Source organism: Erinaceus europaeus, chromosome 10 (assembly GCF_950295315.1).
Source record: "Erinaceus europaeus chromosome 10, mEriEur2.1, whole genome shotgun sequence".
In the NCBI taxonomy this organism is placed as follows: Eukaryota; Metazoa; Chordata; class Mammalia; order Eulipotyphla; family Erinaceidae; genus Erinaceus; species Erinaceus europaeus.
Window position 1 is genome coordinate 99,428,186 of NC_080171.1, and position 24,221 is coordinate 99,452,406.

At 42.7% G+C, this 24,221-nt stretch overlaps 1 protein-coding gene across 8 annotated transcripts in view; it reads left to right on the plus strand.

Annotated features, from left to right (window-relative positions):
* GARNL3 (GTPase activating Rap/RanGAP domain like 3) overlaps positions 1-24,221 on the plus strand; it is a 229,909-nt gene that overhangs the window by 170,517 nt on the left and 35,171 nt on the right. For all 8 annotated transcript variants that reach the window (XR_009552095.1, XM_060200172.1, XM_060200173.1 and 5 more), the window contains 7 exons: positions 1,526-1,630; positions 2,912-2,986; positions 8,463-8,574; positions 16,531-16,629; positions 16,955-17,071; positions 19,166-19,338; positions 21,914-22,072. Coding sequence is in view for 7 of the 8 variants with exons in the window: in XM_060200172.1 (XP_060056155.1) it covers positions 1,526-1,630; positions 2,912-2,986; positions 8,463-8,574; positions 16,531-16,629; positions 16,955-17,071; positions 19,166-19,338; positions 21,914-22,072 (840 nt within the window). In the remaining variant the exon portion in view is untranslated. The remainder of the gene's footprint in view (positions 1-1,525; positions 1,631-2,911; positions 2,987-8,462; positions 8,575-16,530; positions 16,630-16,954; positions 17,072-19,165; positions 19,339-21,913; positions 22,073-24,221) is intronic.

A 24,221-nucleotide genomic window follows, 5' to 3' on the forward strand; every position in this document is an offset into this window, starting at 1 on the left:
TTTATTTACTGGATAGAGACAGCCAGAAATTGGGAAGAATGGGTAAATAAACAGAGAGAGAGGCAGAGAGATACCTGCAGCCTGCTTCACCACTCATGAAGCTTTCCCCCTGCAGGTGAGGACCAGGGGCTTGAACCAGGGCCCTTGCACATTGTAATATGTGCTCAACCAGGTGAACCACCACCTGGCCCCTCTATCTGTCTGTCTGTCTATCTATCTATCTCTAGCTTTAGAAAATAATAACAAATTTTAAAAATGAATGTAGTCTCAGGTACTTGCTCAGGGGAGATGAAGAAAGAGTTAGTGCTTGTATCACCCTCCCATTCAACATGGCAGTTTCCACCATGTCATAGGCACTCCTATCTTCTGGCTAGTTGACATATCCTAACTACTGGTAGGAACTGTCCCAGACTAGCCACAGGGCCCTAAAGAAGAGCAATAGGGATCAGAGGGGGTGCACCCTAACAAATGATCGTGTATAAGGTTTATACACTATCATGCATGAGGGCCTGGGCTCAATACCTCAGTCCCCATATGCAGCGGCAGGGGAAGCTTTATGAATGGGTAGAGCAGTACTACTGCAGGTGTCTCTTCTCTTGATTCTTACCCTCTATCAAAGAAAAAGGAAAGAATGATCATTAGGAACCATGGAGGCATCATGCAGGCATGGATTCCCAGTGATAACACTAATGACAAAAAAAAAAATGGCATAGGGAGCAAGCCATACTCAGAAATCTGGTAGTTCTTTTTCTTCCAGGAAATGGAACAGAGATGGTGCCAAGTCCACATCCCACAGGTCTCAGTTGGAGCATCACTCCATGAGCTTCCCCTTCATAGAGATTATACCATGTGCCAACCACACAATTAACTGTCTACACTGTCTGTCCTTCCAGATTTCACCACAAGGATATGACTTTATATCACATCTACCAAATCTGGCACAGTAGTGGGTTCTCAGTCATTCCTTAGATATTAAATGAGTGTACCTAATTCTCTGGCCATGGTCCAGAAGAGAACTCACATTTACTATGCTAAATACTCTATAAGCATTACTTCATTTCTTTCTTGATAACACAGTTTGGAGATGGGTATTGGCCACAAAAAGTCACTGAAACTCAAAATTAGTTTACCTGAAGTGACCCAGAGAGCCACAGCATTGCATAACTCTTGGGAATACCACTGTACAGAATTCAGGATTTCCTGTCGCAGGGGTGCTTCCTTTTAAGAATGTTATCCTTAGAGCCATACAACATGGGAGTCCAGATCACACTGCTGGAGCAACACACTGCAGGTTTGCCTGGTTTCTGCCCTTGCGCAGTGCTGGCTCCCACCTGTTGGGCCTTTCTTTATCCTTGGCCTCTAGCACCAAGCCTGGCACATTCCAAGTGCCCCATAAATGCTCATTGGTGAATAAATACAGAGGGTAGAAATAGGATCATTTGGACATAGGTTTGTGCATTAATTGAAGGCAAAGGATGAGATATATAACCATATGTGGAACTTATAACTTGTTTTTCTTTTTCAGAACATGCTTAATAGACGGTCTTTTAGTGATGTTTTGCCAGAATCACCCAAGTCAGCACGGAAGAAAGAGGAGGCTCGCCAGGCAGAGTTTGTTAGAATAGGACAGGTGGGTTTTATTCCATAACCCTTTTGGCAAGGCATGTACTTAGGAATCCCATTCAAAGCAGATGGCCCACCTGCAAAGATTTTATGTTTGCGCACTCCAGTAGGACTGTGGACAAACACCATGAGCGATTTATGGTAACCATGTAGACATGATCCCCTGCGTGTGTGAGGGAGAGAACAGCACTCTACAGGAGAAGGGGTGCTCCTGGGCTGACACAAGAGGCCACAATGCTCCTCTGGGCTCCATTCCGTCAAGGGAACATGCATGATTTGCCTGCTTCCTGGGAGCTTTCTGAAGAGTAAGATAAAGCACCTTAAACTCTTCCTTGTAAGAGTGAACTTAGGGTATAGCACTATGCCCACAAGATTTCCCTTCAGGTGGTGGTGCGCCTGGTTGAGCACGCATGTTACCATGCACAAAGACCAGGGTTCAAGCCCCTGGTCCCCACCTGTGGGGGAAGGGGGGAGTTTCATAACTGGTTAAGCAGTGCTGCAGGCCCCCTCTCTCTCTCTACCTCTCTCCCTCCCTTCTCTCTCTGTTCCCCTCTTCTTCTCTCTCCCCTTCCCATTCCTTTCTGTCTCTATCCGAAATAAATAAATAAATAAATAAATATATATATAAAAAATAAAAAATATTTTCCCCTCCCAGTAAGGTGGCCCCCAGACAACACCTTATTCCAGGCTTATGGAGGAAGTCACTCTCCTGTGGCCTTGCTCCCACATGATGCTAGCTAGCCTTTCTCGGTTCTGGGAGATGACACTGTTTCCTGCATGACCCCATGTCACAAAGGGGAGATGTGTTTCCAGTTGCAGGTAAGGTTCTGGCCTCAAAGCAGAGCGTTGAGGCAGGCAGATAAAGGAAGTTTGTGAGATCAAGAGAGGCTTACAGGCAGGGATAACTTTTTCCCAAAACAGATGTACTTTTCTAGAACCTCTCAAATGTTGGTCCTTATTTAAAGACACCCTGATTCTACTTTCATAAATTCAAATTCATCAGATTTGAAAAGGAACTTGGGAATTTTTGCCATTGCCCACAGTTTAGAAGTCACTGTGCTTAATACATTGCTGATATGAAACAACAGAATTCACTTGAGGTCATGAGGGTTTCACCAGATCCCACTGACTCATCCCTTCTCTTCAGTGATGAGCAGTGTAGGAGTCTGAAACTTTAGTCTGATGTTATCTGTTTTACTAAAGAAAAAAATCTCAAATCCTAATTGTTTATCCTGCTATTCTTTTACTGCCTGATAACAAACTTTTAAAAATTTCTCTCTTCTGTAAGGCGCTAAAACTGAAGTCCATTGTCAGAGGGGGTGCTCCATCGGGCTTGGCAGCTTCAGGCATCTTTAAAAAAGAGGTGAGTTGATGGTACTTTCAAGTTCAACTGTGAAAGTTCTCTGTCAGTGACATTATTAAGATTTGGGGGATGAGGTGTGTGGGCCAGGAGGAGGAAAGACTTGTCTGCTAGGGTGTCCGCAGAGGAAGCTGCAGTAGAGTTGGGTAGACTTTTACTGAGAGCCCCCCCCCCCCACCTTATATAGAGTGCAGGTGAGGGGCCTTCTTCCATGCTCACATGAAGCAACGCTGCTGAAGCAGCCTGATCAGGCAGAGCGGGAGCCACAATGCTCATCTAGCTTGTGCACATGCAAGTCTCCTGGACATCATGACCAAACGCCTGCTCTCCCCAGGAGCTGTGGGATAAAAGCAGGATTCTACATTCCTAACAAGTTGCACATGGTTGGTGGAGAACAGAGCATAGTGGTTGTGCAAAAAGACTTCCTCTCCAGAGACCCAGTCTTGAGTTCAATCCCCAGTATCACCATAAACCAGAGCTAAGCAGTGCTCTGATGTCTATCGATCTATCCTTGTCCCTATCTCTGTCTCTCTCTGTCTCTAGCTCTGTCTCTGTCTCTGTCTCTCTCTATCTCTGTCTATCTCTCCAGTGTGTGTTAGAATCACTTTCTGATTTAGATGGACTAGGATAGGTCCCAAGAATCTGCAACCTAAGACTAATGGCAAAGCATCTTTTGCAAAGGTCACAGAAATTCCATCTGCTTGTTAACACTTTATGAATACCACATTCCATTAAGATGTAAGTAGCTCTTTTCCTAAAGGTACCTGGAATGTTTTCAAGGTTTATTGATTTATCCTATGAGGGGGAGGGAGAACACCAAAGCACTACTTTAGCATATATAATACAGGAGGAAATTGAACTCAGGAGCTCACGCATACAAATCCAGCATTCTATACATGGAACCACCTCCCTAGCTGCAAATAACCTTTTCAACAAAAGGTTTTCTCTCTCTCTCTCTCTCTCTCTCCCTCTCCCTCTCCCTCTCCCTCTCCCTCTCTCTCTCTCTCTCTCTCTCTCTCTCTGTAAAAGGTTCTTAAACATGCATAACAATCAGAGTTTGGGAGCTGGGCAAACCTGACTGAGCACACAATTTAACATACACAAGGACCTGGGTTCAAGCCCAAGGACCCCCACTTGAGAATGGGAATCTTCATGGATAGAGAAGCATTGCTGGGATGGGGGAGATAGCACAATGGTTATGCAAACAGACTCTCATGCCTGAGGCTCTAAAGTCCCAAGTTCAATCCCCACCACCACCATAAACCAGAACTAAGCGGTGCTCTGGTGTTTCTCTTTTCTCTCTCTCTCTATCTATCTGTCTTTCTCTCTCTCTCTCTCCCATCTCTCTCAAAAATAAAATAAAATATTAAAAAAAAAACACAAAGAAGTGGGACATCTGGAAGTAGGTTGCACATGGCACAAAGTGCAAGGTCCAGAGTGAGGACTCCCCACCTGCAGGGCAGTCACTTCACAAGCAGTGAAGCAGGTCTGCAGGCGTCTGTCTTTCTCTCTCCCTCTCTGTCTTCCCCTCCTCTCTCCATTTCTCTCTGTCCTGTCCAATAACAATGATATCAATAACAACAATAATAACCACAACAATGATAAAACAATAAGGGCAAAAAAAGGGGGGAAAATAACCTCCAGAACCAGTGGACTTGTGGTGCAGGCACTGAGCCCCAGCAATAACCCTGGAGGCAAAAAAAAGAGAGAGAAAGAGAGAGAGAGAGAAGCACTGCTGCAGATGTTTCTTTCGCTCTCCCTCTTTCTCCCCCTCCTCTCTCAATTTCTGCCCTATCAAATAAAAGGAAAAAAACTCTAAAAAAAAAAAATCAAAATCTGTGAAACTATAAGTCTTTTGTCAGTGAACAACAAAAGCTCCCACTTTTTAGATCAGTTCATAACCTACCAGTGGATCATTCATAGAAAAATAGTCCCAGGAGTCCCCAGGGCCTGTTGTACATGTAATTCTACAGAGGCCAGCATTCCACATGCTTCTCCCGAGATTGTTCCGTTTCCAACAAATGGGCTTGGCCAGCCTGTGATATCTATCAGCTCAGTAATTGTGATGTTCTCAGAGGGATTAGAAAGGAAGTCTTTGCTGGGCCAGGAAGGTCCAAAGAGTATATTTCCACTCTGCACAGCCTGCACTAAGCCCGTTTTAGGGTACACAGGCAGTCAGTACAATGAAAAGAATCAGTGATCCTCAGACCACACCCCCGGCAGACTTTGTCTGAGTTTATAGCACTGATACTTTGTACACTATTCCTCCAATATCAGAGTCCCCAACCCCTTTGAGAACTCATGAGCATAATGGACACACACATTAAAATGTACAAATGGCACATATACACAGCATTTTGGGGAAATCATCTGGGACCGCAACAAGACAGGACTAGAACGATTTCAGGAACCCACCAAATCACTGGTGAGTGCACACACGTGTGGCTCGTGGACAGAGAGGAGCCTAGGGAGAGGCTAAGTGGCTGGTAACAATCTGGCAGTTTACCACTTGAGACACCACCTCCAGTCTGTTTCACCAACAAAAAGACATCTGAAGGGAGAACAGGACTCCTGTAAGATTCACCAAATGCAACTGTGAGTCTCCATTGCTACGGCCCTCAGAAGCTGCAGTAGGAGGGGCGAGGTCCTGTGCTGACACCAGGGGACAGAGAACTAACCAGGAAACTCAGGAGAAGATCTATACCTCAGTGGCCTAGTGGAGGGGCTGTGAGAGTCTCTTTGCATAACACAACATTTTGAATGCAATCTCCACAAGCTGCCATAAACCCTCTATGGATCCTACAGACCCTTAGGTCTTCTGGGTTAAGAATTCTGTTCTACACAAGCGTTCGAAATTATGCCCACTGGTCAGAGAATGTTTTGTTATTAAGATTTTATTCTTAAGAAGAAAACAAAAAAAGAATTGGCTCTTTTCTGTTGGTGTCACCTAATGCTCTGATGCTTCTGCCTCCCAACTGGCATTTATATTCCTCTTGCTTTTTCATGTTCTGCTCTAAGTCATGCTCTCAGAATTTCCATAAATCTTCAGGAAATGCCATTCCAATTAGTGACCTGCATTTGTGTAGACCTATTTCAGTCAATAAAATGTCTTCATATTTATTCTGTATATGATCTTTGCAGAACAGTCCAAGTCTCATCTTAGCAATAAGAGTATTCATTTTTGAGGCTTGTATGCTTCTTAAAGGAAGAGCATCATGTTCTAAGTTAGCAATAACATACATAGTATTTACACAGAGTCCAAGATGACCTAGAATCATCGCTTCTACTCAGAACATTCGAGCAAATTCACCAATTCAAGCAAATTCACCATAATACACACCTACCCCTGGGAATTGGGCTGTAGCACAGCAGGTTAAGCGCAGGTGGTGCAAAGCGCAAGGACCAGCCTAAGAATCCTGGTTCGAGCCCCTGGCTCCCCACCTGCAGGGAGGTCGCTTCATAAGAGGTGAAGCAGATCTGCAGGTGTCAATCTTTCTCTTTCCCCTCTCTGTCTTCCCTTCCTCTCTCCATTTCTCTCTGTCCTATCCAATGACGGACGACATCAATAATAACTACAACAATAAAACAGCAAGGGCAACAAAAGGGAATAAATAAAAAAAAGATCACTTTAAAAAAAAAAGTACACACCTACCCCTACAAACACAGTCTTCTGTTGTACAGTCCAGCACAGAATGTCTGATTAAGAGTAATAATGTAGAACTTAAGAAATACAAACAAAGAGGGGAAACATAAAGTAAAACTTGGACTGGGTTGGTGTATTGCACCAAAACAAAGGACTCTGGGAAAGGAGGGCAGGGAAAGGTTGAGGGTAGGAGAGGCTTTGGGTTCCTGGTGCATGATCTCAGCTAAAAATGAGAGTGTTTTGCAGATATCTGTCATGATGGGATGTGAAATTTTACCCATGTGTCAACAATTGTACTGTAAGCCATTACCCCCCCAATAAAGTGATTTAAAAAAAAAGAGTAATAGTGAAGGTATAAGAGTCAAACATACCCCTAAAAATCTCCAAAAACTTCTTGTTCATTGAAGCCAAACCAGGTGCTTTGGAGGACAGGTACTGGTTATGTCAAATATGTCCTTTCTTCTGGTTTGTCAAAGAATACACAAAACAGTGACTGTTGGCCCCATGTTTCCACACATGACTCTGACAGTTGTGAGGGAGGTCTGAAATGAAAGTGTAGTTAACACTCATGGTACGATATGTCATGTCGGGGAACATGAATGAGTTTCCTCAGTAGTACTCACTGTATTTCTACAGATGGATGTTATTCCTTCTAAGATTTCCTAGCCATAAATTGATCAATAAGCAAATTTATACTAACACAATTACTTTCATTATAATGGTTTCATTGCATTCTGAATCAGCAGCACAGAAATCTTTTTTTGTAGAGTTATATAGACCTTCCTTTTATGAGACACTAATGTGAATTCTCAAAAAAATACACACATACACACACACACACACACACACACACACACACTCAAATTGGTCCAACTTCCAAGTGATTAAAAAAAAATAGCTTGCTTAGAAAATGTTACCTGGGGCCAGGCGGTGGCACACCTGGTTAAATGCACACATTGCAGTGCACAAGGTCCCAGGTTCAAACCCCTGGTCCCCACCTGCAGGGGGAAACTTCACAAGTGGTGAAGTAGGGCTGCAGGTATCTCGCTGTCTCTTCCTTCTGTATCTCGCCCCTTCCCCCTCAATTTCTCTCTGTCTCTATCCAATAATAAAAGGAATGAAAAATTTTTTTAAAAGAAAAAGAAAAAATATATTTAAAAATAAAAGAAAGAAAATGTTACCTGTACTTCAGGTGAACCTGGTGAACATCATTACAATATAGAGACAGGTCATGATGCCAGAAATATGTGATATATGTATCTGTAAGGTAGTTTTAATAAGAAAGACAGATGAAGAGGCAGGGTTCCAGGACACATTGGTGAGGTCGTCTGCCCAGGGAAGACAGATTGGCATCATGGTAGCATCTGCAACTTGGTGGCTGAAAAGCATTAAGATATAAAACAGAACAAATTGTTTAATAATCAGGAACCTAAAGGTAAGAGTAGAGCAGATGAGAATGGGGGGTCTCCATTTAGGAAAAAGCTAGCAGGTCTATTTTAGGTATATTTCAAGGGGCCCAGGACTTTACTAATTTTTGCTTGAGACTGACAGCTAACATGCAGGTGGGCCAAAGGTATTATCTGGGGAGATGGTGTCAGAGTTGGAAATAAGGCTAGAAAGCTATCCAACAGGCCTATTGATCATAATTAAATCAATAAAAAAATGTTAAAATATATATATATATGGCTGAGTATGGTCCCCATTTAGCTACCAGGGTTGGAAGGGTGTGTTGTGTTGCTGCTTCCAGCTGTGCCCTCTACCTTTTCATTTGATGGACTGTGGTGTGTATTCCTTCTGGTGCACTCATTTTCCAATGCTTGTGTTGTTGCCTTGCAGCCTTGGGAGCCTCAGTGTTTCTGCAGCAATTTCCCTCACGAAGCTGTATGTGCAGACCCTTGGGGCCAGGCCCTGCTGGTTTCCACTGATGCCGGTGTCTTGCTAGTGGATGGTTAGTGAGTAGCTGCACCTTCCAATGTTCTTTATTTGTGGAGCTGTAGTTTTTTTTGTTTGTTTGTTTGTTTAACAGAGCACTGTTCAACTCTGGTTTGTGGTGGTGTGGGGGACTGAAACTGAGACTTTGGAGTGTCAGGCATGAGAGTCTTTTTGCATAACAATTATGCTATCAACACTACCCTAGCTGTAGTACTTCTGAGATGTCACTTCCCTTTGGATAATGGTGTCATCAGCAATGACGTTAACCAAGCTTTGTTTCCTTACAAAATTAGTCCCTTGTTTTCAGGACAAGCAGAGGTGATACATTCTAAACAAGAAAGCCAGAAACCGTAACACATGCACCCCTCTCCCAAATCTCTGATTAGATGGTACATATGAATTTATCTATTTAAAACAAACAAAAAGGGGGGGGGAGTCGGGCGGTACGGGTTAAGTGCACGTGGTACAAAGTGCAAGGACCTGCACAAGGATCCCGGTTCCAGCCCCCAGCTCCCCACCTGCAGGGGAGTCGATTCACAGGTGGTGAAGCAGGTCTACAGGTGTCTGTCTTTCTCTCCCCCTCTCTGTCTTCCCTTCATCTCTCCATTTCTCTCTGTCCTGTCCAACAACAACGACATCAATAATAACTACAACAATAAAACAACAAGGGCAACAAAAGGGAATAAATAAATTTTTTTTAAAGTCCCCTTTTCCAATATTTGCCATGATTCCAACATTGTATCTTAAATCAACAAGGACATGTTATTTATAAGCACTTTTTGGGGGGATGTGCTCTCTCCCAAAGCTCTTTTAGTTTTTAAAAATTTCTAATTCAGGGAGTCGGGCGGTAGTGCAGCAGCTTAAGCACACGTGGCCCAAAGCGCAAGGACTGAAGGATCCAGGTTCGAGCCCCCGGCTCCCCACCTGCAGGGGAGTCACTTCACAAGCTGTGGAACAGGTCTGCAGGTGTCTATCTTTCTCTCCCCCTCTCTGCCTTCCCCTGCTGTCTTCATTTCTCTCTGTCCTATCCAACAACAAATGACATCATCAACAACAATAATAACTACAATAAGGGCACCAAAAGAGAATAAATAAATAAATATTTTTAAAATTTTTCTGGGAGTCGGGTGGTAGCACAGCAGGTTAAGCGCAGGTGGCACAAAGCGCAAGGACTGGCGTAAGGATCCGGGTTCAAGCCCCCCCCACACCTGCAGGGAGTCCCTTCACAGGCGGTGAAGCAGGTCCGCAGGTGTCTTTCTCTCCCCCTCTCTGTCTTCCCCTCCTCTCTCCATTTCTCTCTGTCCTAACAACAATAATAGCAGTAACAACAACAATAATAACTACAACAACAAAAGGGAATAAATAAATAAAATATTTTTTAAAAATTTCTAATTCAGTGGCTTAAGAGGTAACTCAGCAGATGGAGCTTAGGACTTGCACACATGGGGTTCTAAGTTTAATCCCCAGGAACACACGTGCTGGAATGTTGCCCTGGTCTCTTTCTTAATTAAAAAAAAAAAATCTTCATAAAATTACAAGGCATTTCTAATTCAAAAGGTACTTGATATCCAAACCAAACAATACAAATTTTATTCCACTTTTTAGTGATACATAAATTTAAATTTTTGACAGGGTGGAGTTCCAGCCAACAGGTGACTAACCTGGTAGAGTACACACGTCACCATGTACAAGGGCTGAGGTTTGAGCCTTGAGTCACCACATGGGAGCAGCTGCAGGGGAGGAAGTTGCACAAATGGGAAAGGGGTGCCACTGTATCTCTCCTCTCTCTCCCTCTCTGTCTCTCACCCTCCATCGAGAAGAAAGAAAAACTGACCACTGGAAGTAAAAGAGAAGCTCAGGCACTGAGTATCAAAAAGAAAAAGGAAAAAAAAAAAAAGGCCAGGAGTTAAATTTCAGCTCAGTTTAAGTCTGACTTTTTGACAGCCAGATGGATCACTTGTCTGGTGAGATGGTCAAAGCAATCACCAAGCGATCTGCCATTAAAGTAGATGCTGTAGAGGGAATCCAGCTTAATTTATGCTCAAGGACAGTGTGATCCCCTCCAGCCAGAGCCCCATTTGCATTATTGCGGACTGCTCAGGAATGACAAAGAGTGTAAACATTGCTAGTAAGTTGTCTGCTGGGGTTTCAGAGAGAGGTAGACACATAGCAACAGCAGATCCTCCAAGGCACATCATCCACTGCACAGAACAGGCAGTGTGCCAGTCTCTGGTTACCATAGGGACAGTGTCAGAGCTTCTTGGAAGTTGCTATGGTGAAAGCAATATCACGGCCAAGCATCTTCCAGTCTGTTTTCTCCTTTCTGATCCCATTTCTCAGCACAGGTTCTAAGAACCTGCGATGAGCCCTTTGCTAGGCTCCTTGTAAAGAAGAGACACAGGCTGGACTTAAAATGAATTTACTTCTGACCTTTTCTAGTGCTTTTATATGTGCTTTAATTGGGTGCATAGCATTATTGTACATATAACTTAATAAAAAGTAAACTATGTAAAATTAATCATCAGAATTTAAATATTTTACTTTAGAAACTACAGAATAACTGGAAAATTGGTAAAAAAAAAAAAAAAAAAAAAACTAAAGAAGGAATGGAGATAGAAAGAGACATTAAGGTGGTCTGGAAGGTGGCACAGTGATAAAACTTTGGACTCTCAAGCATGAGATCCCGAGTCCGATCCCTGGTAGCACATGTGCCAGTGTGATGTCTGGTTCTTTCTCTCTCCTCCTTTCTCATAAATAAATAAAATCTTTAAAAAAGAAAGAAAGAAAGAAAGAAAGAAAGAAAGAAAGAAAGAAAGAAAGAGACATTAAGGATAAGTCTAATCTCTTAGTTTTTTTTAAGATTTTATTTATTTATTAATGAGAAAATAGGAGAGAGAGAAAAAGAATCATACATCACTCTGGTATATGTGCTGCTGGGGATTGAACTCAGGACCTCATGCTTGAGAGTCCAGTGGTTTTTTGTTTGTTTGTTTGTTTGTTTGTTTTGCCTCCAGGATAATCCTGGGCTTGGTGTCTGCACTACAAATCCAGTGCTCCTGAAGGCCATTTTTCCCATTTTTGTTGCCCTCCTTGTTATTGTTACTGTTCTTCGGTAGGACAGAAAGAAATGGAGAGAGGAGGGGAAGACAGAGAGGGAGAAAGATAGAGACCTGCAGACCTGCTTCACTGCTTGTGAAGCATCTCCCCCTGCAGATGGGGAGCCAGGGGCTCTAACGGGGATTCTTGGCTGGCCCTTGTGCTTCGTGTCATGTGCGCTTAGCCCACTACACTACTGCCTGGCCCCCTGAGAGTCCATTGTTTTATCCACTAAGCCACTTCCCAGACCACTAATTTCTTAGCTTTCTAGGTGAAAAATCTGAAGCCTGAGGGGACAGTGTGACATTTCATATAGCTAACTAGTGTCATACCCAAGACTAGACCCCAGATGTGATTCCAGTTCTTTCTATTAAATATATGTTATTAATTAAATTAAATATATGTTATTAATTAAATTAAACTTGACAGTGTTTAAGTCTTTAAAATAGATTTCTGTAGCTATAATCCTAGGCAAATAATTATGGGAAAAAAATGTAACTGAAATCATGTTCAATTCTGATCATTTGCCTTTTTACAAAAAAGAGAAAGCGTGGTCCAGGAGGTGGTGCCGTGGATAAAGCATTGAACTCTCAAGCATGAGGTCCTGAGTTTGATCCCTGGCAGCACATGTACCAGAAGGATGTCTGGTTCTTTCTCTCTCCCCTCCTTTCTTTCTCATTAATAAATAAATAAAATGTTAAAAAAAAAAACTACAAGAAAGAGAAAAGTATAGCCAGGAAGTGGTTTAGTAGTGAAGCACAGGATCTAAATGCATGAGACCCAGCTTTGATCCCCAGACTGCATGTGCCAGAGTGGTCTGGCCGCTCTATCAATAAATAGATAGGCAAATAAATCTTTAGAAGAAGAAAGAGAGATAGTATCCTTCATTATAACATGTTGTAAAACTGCCGGAAACCACCTTCTATTTGAAGGTCTGGGAAATGACTCAGCACTAGAATGCATGCTTTCTATGCACGAGGTCCTGGCTTTGATTGCTAGCACCACCGGTGAGCACCATGGACAACATCAAGGATTCTATAGATGGTGGAATGGTGCCTTAGTGTCTCTCTCCACCCACAATATCGAACAAGATTGGACTGAGAGGTCACTTTGTGGTACTGACCATGTGTAAGGCCCTAGATTTGTTCCCCAGAACATTTCTAAAAATTCTATTTGAGTTGTTTCTATTTCTTAATTCAGAATCAAAATCTAGATTCTTTTTCTCTTTCTGAAATGTTCATATTTATGGATTAATAACTTAGCAAATTATCATGTAGGAGGCTTGTAGAAATTTTTAAGGAGATTCATTTTTTTTTCTAAATGTATGGAATGCCATCTTACCTAGACAGTAGCTGCAGACACCTGCCACTGACTTAGATCTTCTACTCAATTGAGTATTTCCATGTACTGGTTACATAGTGGTGTTTCCTTTTTGCTCCTGCTGAAAAGAAAATAACCCTTAAGGCTTTCTATTCCTTATTGGGCTCTTAAGCTGTAATTCTTTTGTTATTTATTTGTTTACCATTTCCTTGTCTGTGCTTAATCATATTATAGATTGCTTCCATAGATGCATTCTCTCCATTTTGTTTCAGGCTGAGTTCCACTCTACCCCATTAGTTTCTGCTTAATTTCATTATATTAACCCCCTGAGAGTCTACTGCTTTCAAGGTTCTTATTAAAACATTTAAAATCCTATGTATTTAGCAAAATCTACTTTGAGGAGAGACCAAATACTGATTAAATATGCTATCATCATTTATTTTGGCTTTGCAGTAATAGGAAAGGCAGTTCTAAAAGATTATTTCTTTCTTCATAAAGAGATACCAATAAGGAAAACTCTCATTATAAAACAAACATTAAGTTATCTAAGAGGCAATGCAGTGGGTAAGACATTGGACTCTCAAGCATGAGGTCCTGAGTTCAATCCCCAGGAGCACATGTACCAGAGTGTCTCTTTCTCTCCTATCATTTCTCATGAATAAATAAATAAAATCTTTAATAAAATAAAAAATAAATAAAACAAGCATTAAATCCACACCTCACTTTCCCCCACCCTTGTTCCATGTCCTCCTGTGCAGTGTTCAGCCGCATGGGGGAGATTTGTTGAAGAATAAATGCTCAGTCATTTTGTACATGGTGAGGCAGTGACACAGTACTTCTTTGTTTTCAGTCTAAAAGGAAGCACCTCTGTCACTAGTTCCTTATAGTACTGCTGTTTCTAGGACCTGAGCATCACTCCACAGGGATATGGTGCTACTTTTATGCAGATCATTGACTAAGAGCACTGCCGCATCCTTGCACAGATTTGAATCGCGTGTGCTCAAGATGGAACCCTGAGCGAGTTATTAGTGTCCCTGAGCCTCAGGTACATACTTGTTATATGAAAGAATTAGAGGTTCTTACCCTAATAGAGTCACTAAGGCATTTGAATAACACTGAGACACTCAGCCTTAGGGCACTTAAGAAGTCCTCCATCTAGGTCAGCTGCCATTGTTGTGGTGGCAGTAGTCCACGAAGTGGAAGAGTTATAGCATGTCAAATATGATGCCAGGTGCTGGGGTGCCCAGTGTTTGGAGAAGTCAAGTTTTCTCTAGCATAAGTACAAGGAACTTGAAAACCAACTATCTGGGGAGAAGACCTGAGGTAGAGAAGGAAAAAAAGTGGCTGTTGTGGAATTTATGATTTGTCCCTATAAGGTGATTTTGCTTAACGAAATAAGAGATGAAATATAACTACCAGATGGTTTCACTCATATGTGGAATCTAGAGATCTGATTTACATGAAATTGCCAAAAAAAAAAAAAATCCAAACAAAACAGAAGCAAGTGAACTGTTAAGATTTATAAGAACTGGGAGTCGGGCAGTAGCGCAGCACCTTAAGTGCAGGTGGCGCAAAGCGCAAGGACCAGAGTAAGGATCCTGGTTCGAGCCCCCAGCTCCCCACCTGCAGGGGTGTTGCTTCACAGGCAGTGAAGCAGGTCTGCAGGTGTCTGTCTTTCTCTCCCCCTCTCTTGTCTTCCCCTCCTCTCTCCATTTCTCTCTGTCCTATCCAACAATGACATCAAGAACAACAACAATAACTACAACAATAAAATAACAAGGGCAACAAAAAGGAATTAATTTAAAAAAAAGACTTATAAGAACTATGGTAGTTATTTTTGGAAGGTGGGAAGGTAGGGACCTAGAACTTTGGTGGTAGGTGTGATGTGGAACTCTACACTGAAATCTTATAATCTTGTAACAAACTATTAATAACAAATAAAGAAAATTTTTAAATAAATAAAACAAGAATAATTTTGTCCCAACAACCAAAGAAAACTAGAGCAAATTCTCTGTCTGATAGAAACCTCTTAGGTTCTGTACTCTACCAGCTCTGCCGAAGATCCTCGCCCCTGTGAGGAGGTTACTGGTCCTGTTGATGCCATCCAGGGAGGAGTGTTCAGACCAGACAGAGCTCTAAAGACCTGACATCATCAGGACCCCTTTCACCTAAATTAAAAATGAACCTGCATGGGTCCAGTGGGGAGTGCACCTAGAGTGCACATGTTATCATGTATAAGGATCCAGGTTCAAGCCTCCGCTCCCCACCTGCAGAGAGGAGTCTTCACTAGAGGTGAAGCAGAGTTCAGTTGTCTCCCTTCCTCCCCCCCCGCCCCCCGCCACCTCCCATGCCCCTCTCAATTTCTCTCTGTCCTTTCAAAAAAAAAAAAGGGAATCATGGCTGCCTGTGAGTGGTGGTTTCCTTGTGCATGCACTATGTGCCAGGGATACCCTGGTGGCAATAAAATAAATTTTAAAAATAAAAGCCCACAGGAAAGAACTGCAGCCTGTGTCAGGTGAAGATGCTAGCTGCTTCTCCTACCTGCAATGTCTCTATCATCCCAGAACATTTTGCCTTGTCCTCATTCTACATCAAGCTAAGAACAGACTTTTACTCATGCAACAGCCTTGATAACTCTTTCAGCCATCTATGTTCTAGAGTCTCCTGGGATCAAAGTAATTGCTAGCAATTTAAGATCCCAGTAAGTAAGCTTAAAAACAAATCTTAGGTGTAATTGCAATGTCTTTATCATCTATTTATCTGGCATCTCCCTGAATATTTCCGCTAGATAATTTTCCTGTTATTGGGGCAACCCCGTTGATATATTACTCTTATTATCTAAAATACCATTTCATATTCCTATGTGGAAAAACACTAAAAATTTTTAAGTAAACTACTGATACAGACATAGGGCATATTGGATTAGGGTATGTTTGCGTTTGTGTTATATATAAGAGGACATTTTTATTTGGCTTTCTTGAGAAGTATATAAAATCACCTAAGATATTATACAACTTTAATCATTACATTAAAAATAAGAAAAACTTAAGAGAAATTACTTCATGAGCTTATTCTATTTTAATCAATTTACTTACTAAAAGATGAGAGACAGAACACCAGAGCATATGTGATGTGGGGAACTGAACTCAGGACCTCATGCTTACAAATCAGATGCTCTACTCAATACACTTCCTAGGACACTCCTTTAAAAAAAAATTGGTAACTGACCTGATAATATAATCCCAGTAAAACTGAGATTGAGATATGCAGCATTTTTTCTTTTATGAACACTGAGAAAAATAATTCCGTTTTGGAGCTCTACTGCTATGCTCCTTAGATGTATTTCTGTTTCCCTTTGGGAAGGAGCTGTCAGTCCTTCTCCTTGAACTGGAGGAAAATCTGCTGGAATTTATCGATTAGTCTTATGAATACTTTGGGAAGCTGACTTTCAGCTTTGCCTAGAGAGAACTGGGACCCTAAATGACACGTAGTCATGTTCCACAGGTTTGATAACACATGTGTTGCAGTTTTGAGTAATCAAATTCCTTTTTTTCAGATGACCTTCCATCAGTGCCAGTGTTTGACAGAACTCTGCCTGTGAAACAAATGCATGTACTGGAGGCCCTGGACCTTTTGATTCTCAGAGCAGACAAAGGTGATGTCCCTCCCCACTTCTGGTGGTCTCTAGAGGAAGAACGTGTGTCATGACAGGGCCAGTGGGGGACCTGACCTCCTGCAACCGTCTAGCTCTTTCCACAGTGCCCAGAATTCAGGGATTCTTGTTGGTCCATTTGTTCTCTGAGAAGGGGCCTAAAAGATGTGCATCTTTTAATGCTTTGTTAGCTAAAGAAAGTGTGGGGTTTCTCCTCAATTCCACAATATCTCCAGTCGTAATCCCCCTGCCGGTGGTTGCCAGCTGTCCCTTTGGTTCTTCCGGGTCATTTAAACTTCCCACCTTTGTGTCTCTCTTGTCTCACCAGGAAAGGATGCCCGTCTCTTTGTCTTCAGGCTCAGCGCTGTGCAAAAGAGCATCGAAGAAAAGCAGGTCGTGAAGAGCAAGTGTGACTGCAGAGAAAACAAACTTGAGAAAACAAAGGGTGAGTTCATTCCTCCTGTTACCACTGGTTTCTGTTCAATTAACTTTTCTCAGACTGCCCCAATTTTATTGAATATAAAAATGATAAGGACGGGGCCAGGTGGTGGAGCACCTGGTTGAGTGCACGTTACAAGGTGCAAAGACCTGGGTTCGAGCCTCAGTTCCCACCTGCAGGGGGAAAGCTTTGAGAATGGTGAAACAGTGCTGCAGGTGTCTCTCTGTGTGTGTATGCCTCTCTCTCTCTCCCTCTTTATTACCCCCTTCCCTCTCTATTTCTGGCTGTCTCTATCCAATAAATAAAGATAATAAAAAATTTTTAATGAGAAGAAGAAGGATGGACCGTGGGGCAGTATATTCAGTGAAATAAGCAGATGAGAAAGACCAATGCTGCTTGAGCTCATTTATATGTGGAGCCTAGAACACATTGGCAGTTATTGAGGGGAGGGAGGAGTGTAAGTGAGCAAAATAGGTAAAAGTGTTCAAAGGGTATAGACATCCCATTATAAGTCAAATAAGTCCTAGACTGCAGCCCAGGAAGTGGCATAATGGAGAAAGTGTTGAACTCTCAATCATGAGGTCTCTAGTTCAACCCTCAGCATCCCGTATGCCAGAGTGATACTCTGGTGTCTCTCTCTCTCTCCCTCTCCGTCTCCCTCTCCCTCTCCTTCTCCTTTTCCCCCTCTCTTCCAGGAAGTGGCATAATGGAGAAAGTGTTGAGCTCTCAATCGTGAGGTCTCTAGTTCAACCCTCAGCATCCCTTATGCCAGAGTGATGCTCTGGTGTTTCTCTCTTTCTCTCTCTCTCTCTCTCTCTCTCTCTCTCTCTCTCTCTCTCTCTCTCACACACACACACACACACACACACACACACACTTTTTACAGAGGGGTCAGGTGGTAGTGGCACACCTGGTTAAGCACATACATTATAGTGCACAAGGACCTGGGTCCAAGCCCCTGGTCCCCACCTGCAGGGGGAAGCTTCATGAGTGGTGAAGCAGGGATGCAGGTGTCTTCCTGTCTCTCTCCTTTTCTACCTCCCCTTCCCCCTCTGAATTTCTATCTCTATCCAATAATAAATAAAATAAAATGTTTTAGTGGTCTGGGAGGTGGCGCAGTGGATAAGGCTTTGGACTGTCAAGCATGAGGTCCCAAGTTCAATCCCTAGCAGCACATGTACCAGAGTGATGTCTCTTTCTTTCTCTCTCTCCTATCATTTCTCATGAATAAATAAATAAAAATCTTTTAAATAAATAAATAAATACATATTTTTAAAATAAGTAAATTTTTACAAAGTACTGGGAGTGTCATGTTGAGCATAGTGAGTGCAAAACTAAAAAAAAACAGTCAAAATTTGATTTTATTGGTTTAGTTTTTACTTGGAAACAAAAATAGAATCACTGTTTCTCTAAGAGAATCTGGAAGAAGAAAAATGCATTAAGAACCAGAGAAACAAGAGCCAGGCAGTAGCGCAGCGGGTTAAGCGCACGTGGTGCAAAGCACAAGGACTGGCATAAGGATCCTGGTTGGAGCCCCCAGCTCCCCACCTGCAAGGGAGTCACTTCACAGGCAGTGAAGCAGATCTGCAGGTGTCTGTCTTTCTCTCCCCCTCTCTGTATTCCCCTCCTCTCTCCATTTCTCTCTGTCCTATCCAACAACAACATCAATAACAACAATAATATCTACAACAACAATAAAAAGACAGCAAGGGCAACAAAAGGGAAAATTAAAAAAAAAAAAAAAGAACCAGAGAAACTCTAGACCTTGTGTAACACATTTTGGAGGTAAGTTATGTTTGTTAGCAAATTGGTTCCTGGAGCTCTTGATCAACCTTACCCTACTTTAATTCATAGCAGGAAGTGAATATGAAACTTAAGTACATAAACTCTCACTCAAAAGGAATAGGACTTCCTTAATTTTCCTATAACTTCAACCTGATTTTTACCTCATGTCTCATTTTGCCTAGTGGCAAGAACATTCAGAGTCATTTCACTGGCTCATGCTTACTTTCCCGGGTCCTTAATTATTGCCAAATTATCTAGGCCTGGGGCTTCCCACCTTCTTATTTTATGTTCAGCATCATTTGTTTCTCTTCCCAGGCTGCCACTTATATGCCATTAACACTCACCATAGCAGAGAGCTAAGGATTGTGGTTGCAATCCGGAATAAACTGCTTCTGATCACAAGGAAACACAAGCCAAGCACAGGAACCAGCATCTCCCTGTTATCTCCTCTCTTGGAGTCCCCTGTTGAAGAATTCCAGTACATCAGGGTAGGTTTATTCTGAATGTCCCTGTCTCCTTCCAGCCCGAGTCCGTCATCCCCTGCAGATCTCTCATAAGTAACTGCCCCACAGGTCAATGATCAACTGAAGAAACCCTTACCTGTTATTCCAACTCCCCCTAGAGGACTAAGGCAGGCAGGATTCTACTCTGCCCACCTTACTTCTGCACAACTGGGGAGACAGCAATAAGCAAAGGAGAGAGCAATAAGTAAAGCCAAGTCTTCCTTCTCCAGAAGTTTGCTTTCTAATTGAAGAATAGAAACACATCAAGTAAATCTTTGGATCCTGAGAATAACAGTGAAAGAGAACAAGAGAACAAAGGGTGATGGAGAAGGAGTTTGGGGGCCTCTTTTAGAAATGTTACCCCAAAAAAACCCTCTCAGAAAAGCTTATCTCTGAACAGAGGTTCAAACAATTTTTTTCCACCAGGGTTATCACTGGGGCTTGGTGCCATTTTTTCCCTTTTCACCAACCCCCCCTTTCTACTTTTATTTGACAGGACAGAAAGAAATTGAGAGGGGAGGGGAATACAGAGAGGGGGAAAGAAAAAAGATACCTGCAGACCTGCCTCACTGCTCATGAAGCATTCCCCTGTGAGTGGGCCCAGAGCAGGGGCTCAAACCTGGGTCCCTGCACATAGTGATAAGAGCACTTAACCAGGTACTACACCACCCGGTCCCCCCAAACAAAATGTTTTAAGTGAGTTACGACAGAAGGAAAAGTCAATCAAGGATTCTGACAACTTGTTCAAGGCACTAGAGCCCAGGGCAACTAGAGCCAAAGGCATAAGGCAAGGAAATGAGAAGGCAAGGGATCAGATTGTCTCAACCCCTGAAGGCCATTGCAAGGCATTTGCCTTCCATTCTGAGTGAGCCATTGCAAAGTCTGAAGGAGAGAAGTGGCAACTTTTAAAATATCATTCTGGCTCTTGGACAGAGAGGAACATAGAGAACCATGAAGGAAGCAGGTGCTAAGAGGCTAATGTGAATCCTAGCAAGAGATAAAGGTGGCCTCAGTAGTTCAGGGAGTGAGCAAAACTGCCCTGCATGCCAGATACAAATCCAGTAACAAATGTCTCCTGAGAATCGAGTTCCTTTCCTGTCTTTACCATCTCATGTCTCTTTAAAAACTATCGTACCTTCAGGTGTAAACTATGCCAAATGTTGTCTGTCATAGCAGAGCATACCTATAGAATTTAAAACTAGTTTTTGCCTGGAACTAAAGCATTTTGAATCTTACATAGCAGTTTCTGCTAATCTTCAGTTCAGGGGTCACAACAGCATTAACAATTAAATTAAATTAAATTAAAAGTTAAAATAAATTTTTTAATTTATTTATTTTAAAAAGGAGACATTGACAAAACCATAGGACAAGAGGGGTACAACTCCACACAATTCCCACCACCAGATCTCCGTATCCCACCCCCTCCCCTGATAGCCTTCCCACTCTCTATCCCTCTGGGAGCATAGACCCAGGGTCACTGTGGGTGCAGAAGGGGGATTCTTACTCTGAGTAGGTGCTAATCTTCTCCCCAACCCCAGCTCATTAGCCCGAAATTCCCCAACCCCCCACCACCAGGATTTTCACTGGATTTCAGTGCTGGCACTACAAATCCACCTCTTCCCGCTGCCTTTTATTTATTTTTTTTCTATTTCTTTTCTTTTTTTACCAGAGCACTGATCAACTTTGGCTTATGGTGGTGTGGGGGATTGACCTGGGACTTCAGAACCTCAGGCATGGAAGTCTCTTTGTAAAACCATTATGATATCTATCCCACCCATTTTTTTCCTATTTCTTACTGGATAGGACAGAGAGAAATCGAGAGGGGAGGGGAAAATAGAGATGGAGAGAGACAAAGAGACACCTGCAGTACTTGTTTCACTGCTCATGAAGCATCCCCTGCAGATGGGGAACAGGGCTTGAACCCAAGCCCTTGTGCATGGTAACGTGTACACTTTGTCTGGTGTGCCACTACCCACCCTTCACCCATGTTAATCTTCTTATAGAGCAATTGGTGAGCTCATGAAAATCTATGCAGAATATGTGCATTTATTAGTGGAATTAGATTTTCTGAGTTTATAACTTGGCTCTATTACATGAATGTTATGGGGAGGTAGGTGAGTTACAGAAATTTTGAGCCTCAGTTTCCTCGTCTGCAAAGTAGAATAACAACCTGCCCTGTTTCATAAGTTTGCTATAAGGATTCAATGAGAATAATGACTGGCACTGTGTTTTATGCTTAATAAGATTAGCAATTATGATTATTATCATGATAGTTATTTTTAAGTCACAGGGCAGTGCCAGACTTTCTGAGGACAAATGCAGATCACACTTTTGTCAGTTTCCCACAATTATTTCCTGGCCTCTCCCCTTTGCGGTAGGCAGAGGACTGAGCCTTGAGGATAATTCATAAGAGGGAGATATCTGATATGGTCACTGCCTCTCTCTCGCTCTCCCTACCTTGGGGATAAGGCCTCTTCTGGATGGGAGGTTGACTGTGACGGTGGCTAGGAAAATAACTCTGTGCCCTAACCTTTCTCTGGCTTCATCACTAACCTCACAGGAGATATGTCTGTCTGACTCTCCTGTGGTGATGACCTTAGTAGATGGGCCGGCTGAAGAGAGTGACAACCTCATCTGTGTGGCTTATCGGCATCAGTTCGACGTGGTGAACGAGAGCACAGGAGAGGCCTTCAGGCTGCACCACGTGGAGGCTAACAGGGTAAGCTGACGGGTTTAGGCACAAGAGGGAAGCCGAGAAGACTAGGAGTTCTGCCCTCTACCTTTGGGTGCCCTGATTAGGCTTTCTCTTAAGTGATGTTACCAAGGGCCAGGTGGTGGCGCACCTGGTTGAGTACACGATACAATCCACAAGGACCCGGCCGGGTCTGACCCAGTTCCCACCTGCAGGGGGCAAAGCTTTGCGAGTGGTGAAGCAGTGTTGCAGGTGTTTCTCTCTCTTCCTCTCTGTCACCCCCTTTCCTCTTGATTTCTGACTGTCTATATCCAATAGATAAAGATAATAAAAAATAAAACATGGGGAGTCGGGTGGTAGCTCAGCGGGTTAAGCGAAAGTGGCCAAAGCGCAAGGACTGGCAGAAGGATCCCGGTTCAAGCACCTGGCTCCCCACCTGCAAGGGAGTCGCTTCACAGTGAAAAAGGCAGTGAAACAGGTCTGCAGGTATCTATCTTTCTCTCCCCCTCTCTGTCTTCCCCTCCTCCTGAACCCATTATGATGATGCTACTAAGATATGCCCAACATAAACATTCGTTAAAATGACTCATTACTGTGTAGACCACTTAATAAAAGCAATATTTTGAAGGAGGGTAAAAAAATAAAATAATAATAGCAAGATTTTAAGAAATAGAAAAATCAGGGTTGAGGAGATAGCATAATGGTTATGCAAAAGCCTTTCAAGCCTGAGCCATAAGCTAGAACTGAGCAGTGTTCTGGTATAAAATAAAATAAAATAAAATAAAATAATCAGGAAAATTCAGTTTAATTTTATATAATACAAAACCTCCTTGTCTTCCATTGTTATCAATTACAGGTCCACCAGTCATTTCAGGTTAGAGAGGTAGCTCACCAGATAGGGCCAGTGCTCTGCCATGCAAGACCCAGGTTCAAGCCCCACACTAGAAGGCAGGTATGATGGCACAGGAGGAAGCTCCAGTGCTGTGGTGGTTTCCCCTTCTGTCTCTATACATCCCTCTGTCTCTATATGTCCCTCTATCTGAATGAAAAGTCACCTGGGAATGGTGAAATGGTACATGCATGAAGCCCCAGCTCTGCAAATAATAATATCAATAATAATTTTTTAAATCTGTCATTTCCCTTATATACAGTCACGTGTTGCTTAAGGACCAGGATATATGCCAAGAACTGCATCATTAGATTTTGTCATTGAACGAATGTATTAGAGTGGTGTCATCCACTATCCTACAAGGCTACATGAACTAGACTACTGAGATTACATAGTCAGGGACCGGTGGAGCATTTGTTTAAGCACATACATTACAGTGTGCAAGGACCTGGGTTCAAAACCCTGGTCCTCACCTGCAGTTTGGGAAAAGCTTCACAAGTGGTGAAGCAAAGCTGCAGGTGTCTCTCTGTCTCTCTCCTTTGCTATCTCCCCCTCATCTCTCAATTTCCCTCTGTCCCTATCCAAAAATAAAGATTAAAAAGAGAGATTACATAGTAAAAGTACCCCTGAACCTAGCATCAAGTGACTCATAACTACATTCACATACAGTTATATGTGTACACACACACACACACGGTACCCAAATCTGTCTGCAACTGGAATTGCCTGAGTAGTTTCAAAAAACTACAGATGTCCATATCTCTCACTCCCAGCTTTTAAAAAATATCAGTGTTCTGTCGGCCACTCCAGTTACATCAGAATTTCTGGGTAGCTGGAACTTGGGAATCAATGGGTAGTAAGTGTCCCCTGGGTGATATGAATAATGAATGACCTGGTAGACTGAGTCTGAGAATCTTCCTAATTTAAAGCCAGGAGGGCAGCAGCTCCAGCCCTCCAGCAGGGAACCTACCTCCTCTAGTTTGATGACATATATATATGTATATATATATTTAATTTTTACTTTTAAAATTTTTCCCCTTTTGTTGCCCCTGTTGTTTATCATCATTGTTGTCATTGTTGTTGTTATTGCTGTCATTGTTGTTGGATAGGACAGAGAGAAATGGAGAGAGGAGAGGAAGACAGAGGGGGGAGAGAAAGACAGACACCTGCAGACCTGCTTCACCACCTGTGAAGCGACTCCCCTGCAGGTGGGGAGCCAGAAGCTCGAACCAGGATCCTGATGCTGGTCCATGCACTTTCCGCCATGTGCATTTAACCCACTGCGCC